The 17,211-nt window shown below is 66.3% G+C and overlaps 2 protein-coding genes across 4 annotated transcripts; one reads left to right on the top strand and one right to left on the bottom strand.

The window, feature by feature from the left end:
- Window positions 1–4,576: 4,576 nt before the first annotated feature.
- On the bottom strand, window positions 4,577–7,100 carry GPR3 (G protein-coupled receptor 3). 2 transcript variants are annotated; one of them, XM_063355864.1, is made up of 2 exons: window positions 5,329–6,523; window positions 4,577–4,703 (listed from the first exon to the last, which is right to left on the bottom strand). In XM_063355864.1, the coding sequence occupies exon 1, from the start codon at window positions 6,318–6,320 to the stop codon at window positions 5,334–5,336; it is 987 nt and encodes a 328-aa protein (XP_063211934.1). In that variant the 5' UTR covers window positions 6,321–6,523; the 3' UTR covers window positions 4,577–4,703; window positions 5,329–5,333. The 2 variants fall into 2 exon arrangements, with proteins under 2 accessions (XP_063211934.1, XP_063211933.1); XM_063355863.1 differs by lacking the exon at window positions 4,577–4,703 and adding an exon at window positions 7,027–7,100 and having other exon boundaries at window positions 5,283–6,321.
- A 4,421-nt stretch (window positions 7,101–11,521) lies between these two features.
- Window positions 11,522–16,005, top strand: CD164L2 (CD164 molecule like 2). Of its 2 annotated transcripts, none has more exons than XM_063356180.1 (5): window positions 11,522–11,986; window positions 12,583–12,660; window positions 12,869–12,937; window positions 13,597–13,762; window positions 14,269–15,025. In XM_063356180.1, the coding sequence occupies exons 1-5, from the start codon at window positions 11,788–11,790 to the stop codon at window positions 14,282–14,284; spliced, it is 528 nt and encodes a 175-aa protein (XP_063212250.1). In that variant the 5' UTR covers window positions 11,522–11,787; the 3' UTR covers window positions 14,285–15,025. The 2 variants fall into 2 exon arrangements, with proteins under 2 accessions (XP_063212250.1, XP_063212251.1); XM_063356181.1 differs by lacking the exon at window positions 14,269–15,025 and adding an exon at window positions 15,462–16,005 and having other exon boundaries at window positions 11,527–11,986.
- The last annotated feature ends 1,206 nt before the right edge of the window (window positions 16,006–17,211 follow it).

The raw sequence follows: 17,211 nt of genomic DNA, 5'->3' as shown, positions 1-17,211 counted from the left end.
CCCGTTCCTACGGCGGAGCTGCTGCAGCCGGGGCAGAGTCTCTCGGGCTCCGCGGTGCCGCAGGACGCTGGCCTCAGCCCCAGCCTTTGATGCCTTTGCCCGGCTGCCTCCTCCACGGGGCTCAGCATCACAGCTGGCCGGGCTCCGGCTTCACAGGAGCCCCCCGTCTCCAAAGACCTATTTAATTTTCTCCTTCAAGGTGGTGTTAGCAACACCCAGAAGATGCTGCCGGCTGCCTTGGACGAGTGGGCTGCGTGTCCTTTCCACCACTGACGTCAGCTTCTCTCCCTTAATTCCCCCTCTGGGACCGAAGCGAGTGCAGGCGCTGCCAGCTCCGATCAGCGTTAACAGCCTGCTCTCCCAGTGTGTGGCAGCGCTCCGCCGTGCCAATGTCACCCCCGACTCGCGCCGCCTTCCCTCGCCAAGCAGCCACGGGTGGTGGGAGAGCACTACCCTCTTCCAACACCCCGGCGAGGGCCCGCTGCCAGCAGAGAGTCCCCGTTTCTTGCACGTAGGTGTGCTGAGATGGCAGCTCGGCCCCTGTAGAAATGGCTGACTCCTTCTCTCTCGCTCTTTCTGCCTCTTTTTTTTTTTTTTTCCCTTCCCTTTTTTCCCCTCCCTCCTCCCTGCCTTTGCTGTTGCCTACGCGGTTGTGTGGGGAAGGCAAATCGGCTCCCGTGCTGCGGATGGCTTTATCTGTAACTCTTCCATCTGCTCACAGCAGCTCGCAAATAACCACGGGGTGCCAGAGGAATTATGGATTTGGAGCTCAAGTTTCTGCAGGCTGGCAGGGCAGCGGCTCCGCGCCGCCCTCGCCCGCTCCCGCAAAGGCCAGCGCCTGTACCTCGGAGAGTTTGAACGCGGCCGGGGGCCAAATTTCCCCCTCCCCATCGCCGTCTCCAGGCCGGGGCGAGTTAGACGAAGCCTCGTGGGTCCTCCATGAGGTGGGGGGGCGGAGGGTGCTGCCACCCCCCCTGCCTCCCCGCGCCCCGGCCGGGCAGCCAAGGGCTGGTGGCACGAAGCTGCTTTTTGCAGGAATAAAAGGGGAGGGCGCCGAAGACCGACCCGCTTCCCACCGCCCCGCTTCCCACCGCCCCGCTTCCCACCCTGCCCTTTGCTATCTCCCGCCCGGAGCAGCGCTTTGGGACGGGCTCTCCTCCCTAAGAAACACCATCCGACGCCTCCCCCGGGGCCACGGTTCCGATGGGGACGATGCTCCGCAGCCCGCGCCCCGCCGGGAAATGCCTCCCGCTGCCTTCGGCATTTGGTAAAACGCTTACAAGCGGGGCCGCGTTTTCTTCATTTCCTGCCTGCTCCCGCTTCCAAGGAAACAAAAATCCCCCAAGCCAGGGCTGAGGTTTCTCATTTAAACCTAACCCGGGCCAATAACCGGAGCTGCTCGGCCCTTCCCGGGGCCCGGCATTCCCAGCCCGGCCGCCCGCCGGGGTGCAGGGGGGGGATGTCGGGGCTCGTGCTCCCTGCCGGGACGCACCCATCGTGGGCCCCCCAGTAAATCCCTGGGAGCAGAGACCATCCCTGGGACGCGGCGTGGGCAGCTCTCGCCCCTGCCCCAGGCAGGTCAGTCGGGGTCGAGGGCCGTTTTGGGGCACCGCTGACCTCCCTCCATCCTCCAAGCTGGCAAATCCCCCCTTTTTTTTTTTTTTGGCACCGGGGGGAGCGAGGGCTCTCGCCCGGCAGGAACCAGCTCTGCCTTTGCCATGGTTAACCCCAGCGCTCGTGTCCGGTGTCCCCGCTCCCGGCAAGGTGGCAAAGGGCAGGCGCTCGGAGCCGGAGCCGATGCCAACGGGGCTGCCCATGGCGGAGAAAAGGAGCAAAACCTGCCCGGAGCCCGGTGCCTTCCCCACGGGTTCGGAGGCATCTGCTGGAAGCCCCGGTGCTGGGGGGGGGGGAGGGCTGGGCCTGCCAGATGTGCGTGCACAGCTGGGGGGTGATGGCATGCCTTTATCCCGCTCGCAGCCTCTTAACTCCGTATTTTAACCCCAAAACTGGGCTGTCGGTCTCCCCCTGAGCCTCTCCGGCACATCGGGGGCGTGGGGGTGGCAGCTCGGCACTCGGGCGCCTTCTCGGATGGATTTGGCTGTTTTTTACAACTCCTTTTTCTGCATCTTTCTCCACCAAAAAAAAAGGGAGCGGGCTGGTTATCTCCCAGCTCGGTGCTGCCTGCTCCATCCCCCCCAAGGCCTGGAGCAGCCGGGAATGTCTCCGGACTTGCTGGCTGTGTGCTGGGAGAGCAGCCAGCCCCACAGCGGCGTCGGGGTCCCGGATTCCTCCAGCCCCACGGCGGTGTTGGGGTCCTGGATTCCTCCAGCCCCACAGCGGCGTCGGGGTCCCGGATTCCTCCAGCCCCACGGCGGTGTCGGGGTCCTGGATTCCTCCAGCCCCATGTTCAGCCTCGGCTTCCCGCATCCATCCCAGCAGGAGGGAATCGGACACAGGTAGGAGCCAAAGAGTGAGTTTTCCAGCCGGGAAGTGGCAAGTGGGGCAGCCACACACTGAGCCACGGCCACCGTGGTGTCTGGTGGCAGCAGGGGACGGGGCTGCGAGGGGTGACATCCTCAAGGGACCCATAGTGGTGGGTACGAGGGCTCCCGAATTCCTGGCGGGGGTGGGAAAACAGGGATCGGCAGCCCCTTGGCTTGACGTAGTGCCACGTGGCTGCTTCCTGGTGGCTTTTGACGCCGGGCTGTCCCTGCGGGCTCACCCCCAGCTCCTGAGTGCTGTGATTGCTCCCCCCACCCAAGATGAATTTAGGGACACCACCGGCTTCGGCACAACCCTGCCGGGAGCTGCAGCCCTCTGCCCGCCCCACGCCGGCCAGGGTTGGGGGGAGCCTGGGGTGGGGGCCCAGCAGACCTGCGCGGTGCTGCCTTTACGCTACCTGCTTACACACCCCTGGCGCGTCCCCCTGTCCCCAGGGGAGGTCACAGGGACCCCCGGGAGCAGGAGGGAGCGGCCAGGATTGCTCGGAGAAGCGGAGGGGCTGGGGCTGCTCCCTCTGAAGGCATCAGCAGGGGAAGCGCGAGGGGCAGAAAAGCTATTTAAGCTGCCGCACGATGTTGACATAAGAACAACCAGGTCTAAAACTGCCCTGTGAATAAAGTGGGGCTGGGAATTACAGGATTTTTCACTGCCGGGGCTCGGGAATTATCCCCTGGCTGAGGGATGGAGGGGCCTCAGCTCAGCTTCGGGCCACAACGAGCGTCTCCAACCCCTGAGCTTTGCTCCTTTCCGCTTGGCTTAACCTCGGCGGAGCCCCAAATTCCTCAACCCCGTCCCCAGCGCTGATCCCAGCCCCCGGAAAGCAGGGGCAGTTGCTCCGTGGGTCCCTCAGCCCCATCTCCTGCTGCCGTAACCCCTTTCCAGCGCTCGGTTCGCTCCAGAAGCGGGAAGGAAATCTTTATTTTCTTTGCAATAAACAGCACCAACCCTCCGGGCTGCCACCGGGTCCCTGAGCCCAAGGTGAAGCCGAGCCTGGGGGGGGGTGGAATGAGGGATGGGACCGGCACGCATCCTGCACCCCAGCACCCAGCCGGGCTCCGGCTGCTCCTCAGCCTTGGGCTCTGCCACATCCCGGCGCGTCTGCGGATGCACAAATGCCTGTAAGAAACCTGCTGCTCCCCGAGCGGGGTGGGCAGGGGCACGATGCGGGGGGAGGTGGGGGGGGAGAAGGCGGCGGGGTGGTGGTGGTGGGGGGGCTCTCTCGGGGCGCAGAGCCCTGCTCCCGGAGGGGACGAGCTGCCCTAATTAGCTTTGCTGTCATTAACCCTGCTTTCCCTGCGTGCAAAGAGCGTGGGGCAGCAATGCCCAGATGCTATTTGAGCGGTGGCTCTCGCAGCACGGGCATTTCGCTGCTGGGGGTGGGCCGGGGGGGGGCCTGGGCAGAGCCTCGAGCCCTCCTGTGTCCCCCCCCCCCCCGCCCTCCCTCGCCGGGGTGCAGGCAGCTGCCCGTGACCTTGCCGGGATGGAGGCGGCGATAACGGCACAAGGCTGGATGCAGCCCCTCCGCCTGCCGGGCGCCGGGAGGATGAGGAGGATGAGGAGGATGAGGAGGATGAGGAGGATGAGGAGGATGAGGATGGCCATGGCCCTGGGTGCTGCTCCCCGGGGCTGGCTCCTGCTAACAGGATGCGATGGGGTGGGGGGGTGGGAAGAGCTGTCAGTTGGGATTTCTTAGCTGGATGCAGGGAAACGGAGCCCTGCCCGGACCGGGGGGCGACGGCGCGGGGGCCTCAATCCGCTCCCCCCCCCATGGGAGATGCCGTCCCCTCCCCGCCCCGGCATCAAACAGCCCCACCTCGTATCACAAATTACTTTTATTCCCTCCCTCCCACGCTTGTAAACAAGAAGCAGCCCCCCCCCCCAACCACCCCCACAACCCACACACCCCCCCCCCGCCGCCCCCGGCTCTGCAGCACCCCGCCGAGGGCTCCCCTTCCCAAGGGGCCTCTCCACATCCATCTCCACCCCCAAAAATGTGGAAATGCAATCCCAGTGCAAAGAAAGGCTTTGGCGGGGGGGGGGGGGGGGGTGGCAGCTTTGGGTGCCATTGGGGGGGGGCACAGCACTCGGGGGTCCCCGAAACTGCTGGGTTTGGGGGTGCGGAGCCTCCGGCAGCACCCTCCGCCCGAAGGCAACGAGCACTAGAGGGCAGCAAGTCCCAGGGCTGGGCCGGCGTGAAAATCCTATTAAATAATAATTAAAAAAAAAAAATAAATAAAGGGACGGACGGCTGGGAGAAGGTGTGTGTGGGGGGGGTGGTGGTGGTTTGAGTCCCTCCTCCTCCGGCAAAGGAGTCTCCCCCCCCTCCGCCCCCCTTCCTTCCCCAAACGTACGAAATATATTTTAAGAATCGGAGGTAAATAACGAGGCTGTGAAAAAAATAAGCAAGGGGGGAGCAAACATTCCAGGTGTCGCCCCCCCTCCCATCCTCCCCCCCCCCCCCCCGCTTAAAAAAATAAAGCATCATAAACAGTTTTAAAGAAAATATGAGGCTCTCCCCCCCGCCCCTGTGCGTGTACACGCATAAATATAGATTATATTATGGATAAAAAATATGTTTTTCTCTCCTGTAAGTTCAAAAAGTGCAAAAATAGAGGGGGGGGGGGCTACGCCTAAAAGAATGGGGCTGGGAAGAGCAGCTTGATTCCAAGAGCTCCTGTGACGGTCTTCATTCCCATCTTTGGGAATGAAAAAAAAAAAAGGGAGAAAAAAAAAAAAAAAGGAAAATCCCCCAACCGCGATCGGGTAAGTGAAAGGTGCAGAGAGGCTGGGGGGGGGAACACACATGGTGGGGGGGGGGACACAGACCCGTGTCAGACGTCACTGGGGGAGCGGGAGCGGAAAGGCATGGTGGAGGAGAAGCAGCCGCAGCACACGGTCCACAGCACTTTCTGGATCTCCTGGTTCCTGAAGGCGTAAATGACGGGGTTGATCATGGAGTTGTAGGTGGCGGGGAGGAGGGTGACGTAGGTGTAGAGCGCCGGGGAGCTGGAGTCCCCCAGCAGGCAGTAAATGGCGAAGGGCAGCCAGCAGGACGCGAAGGTGCCCAGGATGACGGCCAAGGTGGCGATGCCTTTTCGGGTGGTGACGTAGTGGGAACTGGCCAGGAAATGTCTCTGGACGGCGATCTGGTGGGCGTGCCGGCAAATGATCTTACAGATCTGCACGTAGAGCTGGAGCATCACGGCGAAGACCATGAAGAAGGAGACGGAGAGGATGATGAGGTGGTTCTTGGTCAGGGGCTTGACGATGCTGCAGGTGGAGGGCTCCTTCAGGCAGTTCCAGCCCACGACGGGCAGGAGCCCGTAGCAGATGGAGGCTCCCCAGGTGAGGATCAACATGATATAAGTCCTGGTGACCGTCCTCTCCGAGTAGTAGGTCAGGGCGTTGTAGAGGGACAGGTAGCGGTCGATGGTGATGGTCAACAAGCTGCTGACGCTGGCCGTGAAGGAGGTGACCAGGAGCCCCACCGTGACCAGGCTGACGGCCTCCGACGGGATGAAGTAGACAAAGGCGAAATGCAGGATCAACCCCAAACCTGCCAGAAGGTCGGCCGTGGCCAAACTACCGATGAGGAGAAACATCGGAGCCCGGAAAGCCGGGGTGTAGAAGATGACCACCACCACGATGGCGTTCTCGCAGGAGATGATGGTCCCGGAGATGCAGAGGATGACGTCCCAGGGGTTCAAGGGCAGGGGTTGCACCACCGACTCCAGGTCCAAGGAGCTGCCGCTGCCATTCCTGGCCGCGAACCAGCCTTGCTGGCCCTCGCTGGAGTTGGGGGGCCCTTCTTCCATCATGCTGCCGGAGCCGAAAGCGAGAACAGCCCCCTCAGCACCCGCTGCCCACGGCGGGGACCCACCTGCACCATCCCTGTGCCCCCCAGCCCCAGGGACAGCCCTGCCTCCCCCCAAAAGTTGTCTCCGGGAGGGGGGGGCAGAGCGGGGTGTGTTTGGGACGGGGGGGGGGGGTGTCGCTCGCTGTTTGCTCCCAGGGGATTTTTCTGGACAAGGTGGTTTGGGTTTAATTGTTTTCCAAGAAAAGAAAAATAAATATGTGAATAGAAGGTGGTGGTGGGGGGGGAACTCAGCCCACCCCTGCCTGCATTAGCTGCGGGGGGGGTGTGTGCATTGCACGATTTTGGTGGGTAAATAGAGGGGAGCAGGACCGGCCCCCCCACACCCACCCCCAGGTCTTCGGGGGTCCCAAGCAGCAGGTGAAGGGGGCGGCCCCGCTTAGCGGAGACCGGGAACCGCGGGGGTGGGAAAGGAGCCCCGTCTCACCCCCGCGACGTCCCCATCATTCACCCCCCAACCGGGGGAATCCCCACTTACCTTGGGGGTCTGCCCCTCGCCGGGGCACCCGGGCAGGCAGCACAGCCCCTCGGCCCCCTTTCCCTTTGCCCAAGCGGGCTCACACCCCCTCCCGGTGCACCCCCCCCCCGGTGCCCGTGTTCCCCCCACCCCGTGCCGGTGTGTGTCCCCCCCCCCGGTACCCAGCACTCACCTGCCGGGATGCTCGGCCCGGGCTGGGGGTCCGCTGCCATGGGCGCCTCCGAGTTATAGTGACCGAGCCCCGCCGGGGGGGAGCGGGGGGGTGGGGGGAATTTGGTGTGTGTGGGGGTGACTCACCGCCAGCCCCCCCGCCGCCCCCCTCCCCACCCCCCCCCCCCCGCCTCACTCCCGCTCCCCCCCCAGCCCCGTTCGCCCCGCTGTGACGTCAATGGCGCGCCGGAGCCAATCAGCGCCCCGCGAGGCGCGCGCGCCGCATAGTAATCACGCCGGGGATGGAGCAGCCCATTCATGAAAAACAGCCCCCCCACGCCCCGGCCCACGCCCGCTCGCCTCCACCCGCCCCCCCACACACACCCACGCCGCCCCCGGGACCCCCTCCCCGGCCCGGGTCCCCCCGCCACGTCCTTTCAAAGCCCTTGCAGGGCCGTGCTGCAGAGGAGGGGGGGCGCCGGCTTTCCCCCCCCCCCGCCACCATTGCAGAGGTTTGAGGGCTCCGCTTTGCACGCTGAGCGTGGGGTGCGGAGGGGGCGGCCCTGGGGGGAGAAGGATGGCGGGGGGGCGACGAAGCCAGCTCCTCTCCCGCACACCCGGGGGTGCGCAGTGCCCTCCCCCCATCCTCCTCTTCCCCGCGTGGTTCTTAATAATTTATCACCGGGAGAACCGGGAAGGCCTGGAGGTTGGGGGGGGCTCCGGGAAGGGTGGGTGGCAGGGAGCCTTCCTCCCCGGGGGAGGAGGAGGAGGCGTGAACCGCCCCCCCCCGCCCCGGGACTCTCCCCCCCTGCCCCGGTTCTTCCTTTCAAGCCTTTCTCGGCAACAGACGGGGCGCGGGGGTTTGGGGGTGTTGGTCATTCCTGGCCCCGCTGCTAAAGCGTGGGGGGGGGCGCGGCGGTGCTAGCGGGGCTCCCGACCCCCCCGGGGTTCTCGCCAGCGCCGCGGTCGCCCCTTCGGTAGCCCGGCCCGGCCCGGCCCGGCCCGGCCCGGCGGGAGCTGTCCGCGGTGCTGAACGGTGGTGGCGGGGGGGGACGACAGGGGCCGGCGGAGGGATCCCCTGTAGCCCCCCGGGAGGGTGACGGTGACCCAGGGAGGGGGCTTAGGGGGGGTTGAAGGGGGGTTAGTGAGGGGGTTGGAGGGTTTTTGGGGGGTGTGAGTGCGCAAGTGCGCGTTGGGGGTGCGGGGAGAGCGTGCAGCACACGGGATGGGTGTGCCGTGACCGCAGCGTGTGCAGTGAGTGCAGGGTGTGCAGAGTGTGCAGGAAGTGTAGGGTGTGCAGGGAGTGCAGTGTGCGCAGTGTGCAGGGATTGCAGTGTGTGCAGGGTGTGCAGGGAGAGTAGGGTGTGTGGGGTGTGCAATGTGTGCGGTGAGTGCAGGGTGTGCAGTGAGTAAAGAGAGTTCAGGGCGTGCAGGTTGGGCAGGGTGTGCAGTGAGTGCAGTGTGTGCGCTGTGTGCAGGGAGAGTAGGGTGTACAGGGTGTGCAGTGAGTGCAGGGAGAGTAGAGTGTGCAGGGAGTGCAGTGTGTGCAGTGTGCAGGGAGTGCAGTGTGTTCAGGGAGAGTAGGGTGTGCGGGGTGTGCAGCATGCAGGATGGGCAGGGTGTGCAGTGGGTGCAGTGCGCAGACAGTGTGCAGTGCACACAGTGCACAGCATGTGCAGTGTAGAGGGCATGCAGTCGCAGGCAATGTGTGCAGGGTGTGCAGTGCGTGCAGTGAGTAAGGGATGTGCAGCGTGGGCAGTGAGCACATCGTACATGCGCAGTGAGTAAGGGATTTGCAGTGTGGGCAGTGAGCACATCGTACGCAGTGAGTACAGGGTGTGCAGTGTGTGCGGTGTGTAAGATGTGCAGCGCTCAGGCAGCGCGTTGTGCGTGCAGCCCACAGGGTGTGCAGTGCCCACGCAATGCGCCGCGCATGCAGCGTGCCGTGCTCCGGCAGCATCTGCAGGGAGTGCAGGGCACACACAGTGTGCAGTGTGTGCGGTGTAGAGGGTGTACAGCACACAGGCGGTGTGCAGTGAGTAAAGTGTACAGAGTGTGCGCGGCGAGTGCAGGGTGTGCAGTGCGCAGGCAGTGTGTGCAGTGTGCGCAGGCAGTGTGTGCAGTGTGTGCAGGCAGTGTGTGCAGCGTGTGCAGCGTGTCCAGGGTGTGCAGTGTGTGCAGTGTGTGCAGGGTGTGCAGTGTGTGCAGTGTGTGAATGGTGTGCAGTGTGTGCAGTGTGTGCAGTGCAGTGTGTGCAGTGTGTGAATGGTGTGCAGTGTGTGCAGCGTGTGCAGGCAGTGCACGCAGCGTGTGCAGTGTAGTGTGTGCAGCGTGTGCAGTGCAGCGTGTGCAGTGTGTGAACGGTGTGCAGTGTGTGAAGTGCAGTGTGTGCAGTGTGTGAATGGCGTGCAGTGTGTGCAGTGCGTGCAGGCAGTGCGTGCAGTGTGTGCCCTGCAGTGCGTGCAGTGTGTGAACGGTGTGCAGTGTGTGCAGTGCGTGCAGTGCAATGTGTGCAGTGTGTGCAGTGCGGCGTGTCCCGCGGAGCAGTGCGTACCGGGGGGTGCAGTTCCCGGCGCCCCCGAGCGCCCCCCGCGACCGGGCCATCCCCACCTTTCCCACAGCAGCGTGCAGGCGGCGGGTGGGGGTGGGTGGGATGCATCCCCGGATCGGCCCCCCCGCACCCCGCCAGGGGCCATGCCCCCCCCGGGGCGGGGCGGGACGAGGCGGGGCCGCCCCTGCCCGCCCCCCTCCGCCGCCGGGGCCGCCTCCCGCGGGCGCGCATGTCCCCGCCGCTCCGCTCCGTTCTCCCGGGAGTTCCGCGGCGTGGCAGCCGACACCTCCCGCCGGGACCGGGCCGAGCCGAGCCTGGCTAAACCGAGCCGTACCGGGCCGGGCCATGGCCCCGCCGTGCGCCGGGGCGTTGCGCTGCGCGCTCCTCTGCGCGCTCCTCTGCGCGCAAGGGCCCGCTCCCACCCGCGCAGGTACGGCCCGGGGGGGGGGGGGGGGGGGCGCGGGGGGAGACCCGGGGATGGGGGGCGAGGGGAGTTTGAAGCTTTGGGGCAGCTGAACTTTTTGGGGTTTGGGGTTGGTTTGTTTTTTTCCGAGGGTTCCCCTCGCCCCCCGCGGGACCCCCTCGTCCCTGGTGGGACCGGGAGAGCCCCGTTCCCTCGGTTGGCCCCGGTTTGGGGGGAGAGGGGCTCCGTCTCCTGCTCCCCAAGGGGGGGCTGGGACCCCCAGGGCCAGGAGGGGTGAGCTGGGTCGTTGCAGGACAGGCGGGGTGCAGGGTCCGGCCTCCTCTCGGGAGAGCGGGGGGATCTCGTGGCGGTTTCCGTGGCGGGGGGGGGAGGAGGCGTCACCCTCCTTCCCGGGGTGCCTGCAACTCCGGGCATCAATTATGCAAACCCCAGCCTTGCTTCTGCTCCCCTTCTCCCATCCCCCCCCCCTCCCCCCCGCTGCTCCCGGGACATATTTCCACCCTGACTTGTCCCACCGGGACCCACGCGTGTTCCCGGAGCACCCATCGGGATGGGGCTGCCCTCAGCCGGCCCCGCTGCCCCCCCCCCCCCCCCCGCCTCGCCCCGCTTTATTTTCCTCTCCCTCCCCACACCTGACGGCAGGAGCGGGAGTTGACAACGTTGGGCTCAAACGTCTGTTCCTGTGCCTGCCGCGATAAAAATAACTTAAATTATAAACCTGCCTGAAACCCTTGCGAACAAAGTCCCACTTTCCCATTGGTTCCCGGCAGGTCTCTAAATGCTGGAGTGGCGGGGGGGGGGGGGGGGGGGCCGGCGGCGTGCCCACCACGCCGTAGCCATGGCAATGGGTCCGCAGCATCCCACTTGGTGCCTTCCGCCACCAGTTGCCCCCTTTGCTTTTGCCGGGGGTGGGGGCGCGTTGGGAGAAGGAAGGGGCCTCTGGATTCAGGCAGGCATGGCCCGGGAGGCCGGGAAGACCCTAAAAGCTTGGGAGGGGAGGGGGGCGCTGGAGCTGCCCACCCCAAAGGGAGGTGGTGTGGTGGGGAGCCCTCCGCAAAGCGCTGCCGCCGGGGGTGGGGTGCAGCTGCTGTGGCAAAGCCACACGCCAGGCCAGGTTGGTCCCTGCGGGACAGAGACCCCCCGGGGAGCCAGCCCCCCGCCATCACCCATCCTCCTCCTGCAAGCCCTGGGGCGGGGGGTGGTTTGTCCCCCGAGAGCCTGGAAGCGTGTCCAGGGTGGGGAATGGCTCCCGGCTCCTTCCCGGGATGGTGCAAACGTGGGCGTGGGACGCGGCGAGGTGCAGGGGCCCGGCCACGGCTCCCCATTGCAGCCTCCCTCGCTGACAGTCATCGCTGTAAATTAATGATGAGCGGGTGGGGGGGGGGGAGGGGGGGGGAAGAGCTCATGGCAGAGCAGCTCCGCGAACGCCCAAGTGACTCACTGCCATTGCTGGGGCGATGGGGAGCGGGGGGTCCTGCGGGACGGTCTGGGGGGGACAGAGGGGCGATGCTGCTCAGGGAACCCCAACATGGGCTGCTGCCGCCGCCTCCTCTCTTCTAGACCCCCACCAAAAGCTCCGGGGCTGGGGTAGGGGGGGCTTGCCCTGCGCTGCGTCCCGCCGTTGCTGCGGGCGATGGGGTCAGCCCTGTGCGTCCCGGGGTGGCTGTGGGGTGCGGGATGTCCCCTCCCCGGAGAGTTGGTGATGCTACAAACACACCTGCAGCCTGTCGGGACGGGTCTGGGAGTGGGTTTGGTGCTGCAAGAGGTGCCTTCGTTCCCTCCCGCTGCGTCGTGAGAAATCCCCCTCCATGGAGAAAGAGGGTCCAGCCCCGACCCCGGCTGACGCAGGGACGGATGTCGGCCTGAACCTCACCCTTCTTCCCCCCATCCCAGGTTTGGCAGGCGAGTGTGGCGAGCTGAGGTCCTGCGAGACATGCACGGCCGGCACCACTGCGCACAAAGGCACCGGCTGCGTCTGGGTGGGCTGCGGGACCCCCGAGGAGCCAGGTGAGGGGGTCAGTGGGGCAGGGCCAAATCCGGAGGGGGCTCAGCCTTGTGGGGGGAGAGTGAGGGGCTCCCACGGCCCCCAGTGTTCGCAGCCAAGTGTTATCCTGGGCCTCTGATCTCCCACCGGGCTTCCCCTGCCGCTGGGCTGGGGCCGTGCCGGGATGGTTCTGGCAGCTCAGCACCCTTGGGTGCCTCATCCCGGCTGCTTTCCACGGTCGAGGTCCACCTCACCCGACCCATCCCGGGTGGAGGCAGGGGATCCGTGCCAGCCGAGCGGGCAGGGGTGTGGGATTTCAGCGTGTTCTGGGTTTGGGGTAACGCTGGGAACCCCCCGCCTCCCCCCTCCATGGAGGTGCGGCTGGAGCAGCACCAGGCGATGGAGGTGGGAGAAAGCCGGCTGGTTGTAAAGCCCTTTGTCTGGGGCTCTTCCCCGCCGGGGTGCAGATGCGAGCCCCAGCTTGCAGCCCCTCGGATGGATGCCCAGCCCCGGGAACGAGTCCTCGCCATCCCAAACCCTTGCACCGGGTGCCCCCACGGGCTGGTTTGCTGGGGCGGGGGGGTGTCCCTTGGGAGAACCTGACTCCCTCTTCCCGCAGAGCCAGGGAGCTGCGTGCCGAGAGGGGCGGCAGAGCGGGAGACCTGCGCGCTCTACAACACCAGCACTCTGTGTCGAGGTAACCCCCCTGTCCCCGCGAGAGCGGGTCCCCCCCAGACCCCGCGTTGTCCCCAGACTCAGCAGCCTTCGGGATGGAGGTGCTGCCGCGGATGCCGGAGCTGTGGGGATGAAATGCCACCCCTGGGACAGGGACATGAGGCTGGGGGTGCACGGCTGTGTCCCTTGACAACCCTTTTTCCCCCCCTTCCCCCTGTCACTCCCTCCAGCGGCGCTGAAGTCCCCCACTGAAGAACCTCCACGGTCCCATAGCAAGGAGCCGGTGACGCACTCCCCAAGTGAGCGGGTCTGGGGGGGGCGGCGGGGAGGTGGTGGGATGGGGTGGGGGGTGTCCGGGTGCCCCAGGGGACAGTGGCCAGTGGGATGGGACAAGCCTCTTGGTTGCGTCAACGGAGTTTCAACCTTGGCTGTGCCCCAGGAGGTGCCAGAGCCATCCCCGAGGTCACAGCTCGGTCCCTTGTCCCCCATCTCGGCTCCGAGCCATGCTGCTGCGGGCTGCAGCGGGGCTGGGGGAGGTCACAAAATCCCTGCAGCTCCCCCCCAGGAACCAGCCCTGCTGCCATCCTTGCCAGGAGGTGCCATCTCCGGCCGGGTTGGAGCCAGGGCTGGGAGCAGAGAAGGAGCCTCTTCCAGGAAGCGGGAACTGGAGAGCATCGGGCTAATTACGGCACGTAACCGGAGCCCGGAGCCCTCTGAATTATTGATCCCACTGGGATCCTTTCACCGCTGGCTCCTCTCCCGCGCGGTGCCGGCTGCTCCGGCACGGGAAGGGGCCGACCCCATCCCTGCATCCACATCTCTATGGGGAAATTCCAGCCCCGTGCAGATGCTGGGGTCTGTGAGGACCCCAAAACCCCTCTCCTTGGCGCGGGCACCAGTGCTCCAGGGATGCCTACAGCACCCGTAACCCCCCCACCCTGGTTTTCCCTGCCGTTAGAGACCACCACCACCAGCGCCCCGTTGACGGGCAGCCCCGAATTTCACCCTCCCGGCTTCGACACGGCCAGCTTCATCGGCGGCATCGTGCTGGTGCTGAGCGTCCAAGCCGTCGTCTTCTTCATCATCAAGTTCATCAAGTCGAAGGACAGCACCTACCAAACACTGTAAGGCTCCCGTGCCGCCCCCCCCGCAAGCCGGGATGGAGGAGGAGGGCGGGGGGTGTTGGCGGGGGGGACACCCGCACGGGCTCGTGCCACCAAAGAAGCCAAAAATGGGGGTCAGCCCCCGGTGTGTGGGGCTCCGTGGCCTGTCTTGGCCGTGTCCTGTCTCGCAGCTGAGTGTTGTCTCCCGTGGCTGTTTGTGCCGGTCCATCGTCACCCGGCGGGGGGGGCATTTGGGAGATGGAGGGGGCTCGTCCTCCCCTGTGTGTCCCCTCGCTGTCTGGCTGTCACCTCCTCTGTCTGTTACTGCCCGTCCGGATCCTGGCTCCCAGCCCTAGGGTGTGGGGGGGACGACACGGGGTCCCCAAATCCATCCCCCTGAGCTGAGCCAAGGGGGGTGGGGGGGGCCCGTTGCTCTTCTCCCCCCTCGCCTGGTGCCGTGGGGCTCGCCGTGTCTAACGTGGTGGGGGGGGGCCGTGCCCCGTCTCTCTTTCCTTGCACGCTGCCAGAGAGGACAACCAGTAGGTGCTGGGTGCTGGCGGCGATGGGGAGGGGGCTGCCCCTCTGCACCCCCAGAGCTTCACCCTCCCCTCGCCCCCTCCCCGTGGCCGGGGGTGGGGGGGGGGGGGTGCGGATGGCGTGGTCCCTCTCTCCTGGTTTGCACGAAGGGGACGTCCCGGCTGGTTTGCTGTTTTCCTGGGAGTCTTTAACGATGGAAGGGAAGGGGGTGTCCCCCCTGCCCCCCCCCCCCCCCCCCCCATTTCCATGCATGGAGCCCCGGGCGGGATGCACTGATGCACAGCCCCCCCCCACCTCCCCGGGCCCCACGGTGGTAGGGTGCAGCCCCCCACCCCTTCCCCCTGAGCACCCTCGGCAGGACGGGAGCTGCGGGGCCCAGTTTGGCCCCAGTTAGAGAGCACCCAGCAGCCCCCCTCCCCACCCTGGGCGCCCCCCTCATACCCACCCCCCCACACCCCATTGCCTCCCCACAGCCTTGGGGCTCGCCGGGTGGGGGGGGTGTGGGGAGGGTGCTGGGGGTCTTCTCTTTCCCCAGCGAGCTCTCAGGTGCTTTTCCCTTCAGCGTTTTGGCTGGAGCCCCCAGCCCCCTGCTCTGACCCCCCCCGCCATGTTCCCCCCTTCCGCCAGCCCCTCCGTGCCCGCCGGAGGAGCAGAGCCAGGGCCTTGCTGTGTGCTTTTGCTGTGCCTTTGTGTTGCTGGGGGGGGGGCGGGGGGCTGTGGGGGGTCCCCAGTCCCCCCTCCAACCTTTCTGTGTGTTGTTTTGGGGGGGGGGGGGGGGGGGTGGTGTGTGCGTGCTGTGTGTCGTGGGGTGAGACTTGTAGCTCGGGTGTCCCCAATTAAACTCTGCGAGGTGGTGTCTGTCTCGTGTCCGGGGGCGGACGGGGAGGTTCGTGTAGCTGGGGTGGGAGTGCAGGGTGGGGGGGGGGCGTCCAGAAAGCCTGTGCCCCCCCTATCCCTCCCCTGTGGGAGCTCCCCCATAATTCCCAGGCGCGGGAATGCCAACCGTCCCCCAGGGCATTGCCACCCACATGGGTGCAGTAGGGTGGGCACTGTGACCCCCCCCCCCCTGCCCCCTACCATCATCCCATCCTCCCTGGGGGCTGTGGGGGTCCTGGACCCCCCCCCCAGGGCAAAGCCACCCGGGCCCTTTCTGCTACTGCCTCTTCTCTGTCCTCTGCACCAGGATCTGAGGCCACCGCGCGCCCCGGGGCTGGGGAGATGCTGCCCTCGTGTGTGTGTGTCCCCCCCCCCGGGAAGGCAGAGAAGAGGCCAGCGCTGCCGGCGTCCCTGCCCGCTGCCAGACTGTCCTCCCCCGGCTGCAGGACCCCTGCCCACACCACAACTATGCAAAGGTGGCTCTGCCCCGGGGCCGCCCTCTCTGCCCCCGGGGGGACCAGGGTGGGACACGTCACCCACCCCTGGCCCCAGCACCCCCGGGGATGTGCCGGGGGGGTTCGCACCCAGTGTGGCCACAGTTGCACCCTCCGGTTGCTCCCCGGGGAGGGGCAGAGCAGGGTGGAGGGGGCAAGTTGGGCGTGGGGGTCCCATCCAGCCCTGAATGCCAGCCTTGGGCTCCCCGCTGCCATGCTTGCCAGGAGCCCAGGGGACACAGGGCATCAGGGACACGTGGCCGCGGCTGGCAGCGGGGTGGCCCTTTGCTGGCCAAGCCCCCAGCCCCACGCTGGGCCGAGCCTGCGCCGGAGACCCAATAAAGGATTTTCCTTCTATTTCTGGTGTCCCTGTCATTGTCACCTGTCACCCGTCACCCCCAGAGCCCGAGCAGCGGGTGCTGCCCCGGGAGATTTTTGGTTGCAAACCCCGTACCCGCAGCTGGGGACGCGGCTGCGTCCTGCCCACGGGTTGGCGTTGGCGGGTGCCTCAAATGAAACCAGTCCTCCCAGTGACCAGGGGAGGGGAACCAGTATGGGTATGGGAGGTGCCATACTGGAGGACAGAGTGGCTCCAGTCTTCCCAGTGACCAGGGGAGGGGAACCAGTATGGGTATGGGAGGTGCCATACTGGAGGACAGAGTGGCTCCAGTCTTCCCAGTGACCAGGGGAGGGGAACCAGTATGGGTATGGGAGGTGCCATGTTGGAGGATGAAGCGACTCCAGTCCTCCCAGCAACGAAAGGAGGGGAACCAGTATGGGGAGGGGTGATGCCACGCTGGAGGATGAAGCAACAGGACATCGTCCCCTCCTGTCCTGGGGATGTCACCCTGTGGTGTCCCCCTCCATGGGGCGCATCCCCTTGCCTGGCTGGGGGGGCTGTGTCGGGCAGGGGTGACTGTGGGCTGAGGCTGGAGGAACTGGGTGAACTGGGGGAACTGCTGGGCTGGGCTCCCCAGCTGCAGAGGAGCGTGGCCAGGCTGAGCCGGGGCTCCGCGGTGGGGGGAACCTCTGCGGCCGCATCCAGCCCCGCTAATGCTGGGCGCCCCGGGGATGGCGATGGGGAGGAGGGACGCCTTCCTCCCCAAGGTGGCAGAGGAGGAGGCCGGGCAGGGTGTGTGCCGCAGCCACCGCACCCCGGCTCTGCCTTCCCGGAGACGGCGGCGGGGCTGAGCAGCAGGCCCAGGCAGGCAGGGCTCCGTGTCCCGACGTCCCCGGGCACCCACTGTCCCCGCTCCTCCCTCCTGCCCCAGGCTGGCCCGGCCCTGCCGTGGGAACAAGGCTGGGATGGCTTGTCCGCCAGCGCGGTGGCTTCTCTGCCTGCGTGGTGGTTTGCCTATACAGTGGCTTCTCTGTCTGCACGGTGGCTTGTCTGTCTGTGCCATGGCTTGTCTGTCTGCGTGGTGGCTTGTTTGTCTGTGCCGTGGCTTGTCTGTCTGCGTGGTGGCTTGTCTGTCTGCACAGTGGCTTGCCTTTACAGTGGCTTCTCTGCCTGCATGGTGGCTTGTCTGCCTGTGTGGTGGCTTCTCTACCTGCACAGTGGCT

The sequence above is a fragment of the Chroicocephalus ridibundus genome, chromosome 19, assembly GCF_963924245.1.
Source record: "Chroicocephalus ridibundus chromosome 19, bChrRid1.1, whole genome shotgun sequence".
NCBI classification, from domain to species: domain Eukaryota; kingdom Metazoa; phylum Chordata; class Aves; order Charadriiformes; family Laridae; genus Chroicocephalus; species Chroicocephalus ridibundus.
This window is presented reverse-complemented; position numbering and strand designations above follow the sequence as displayed.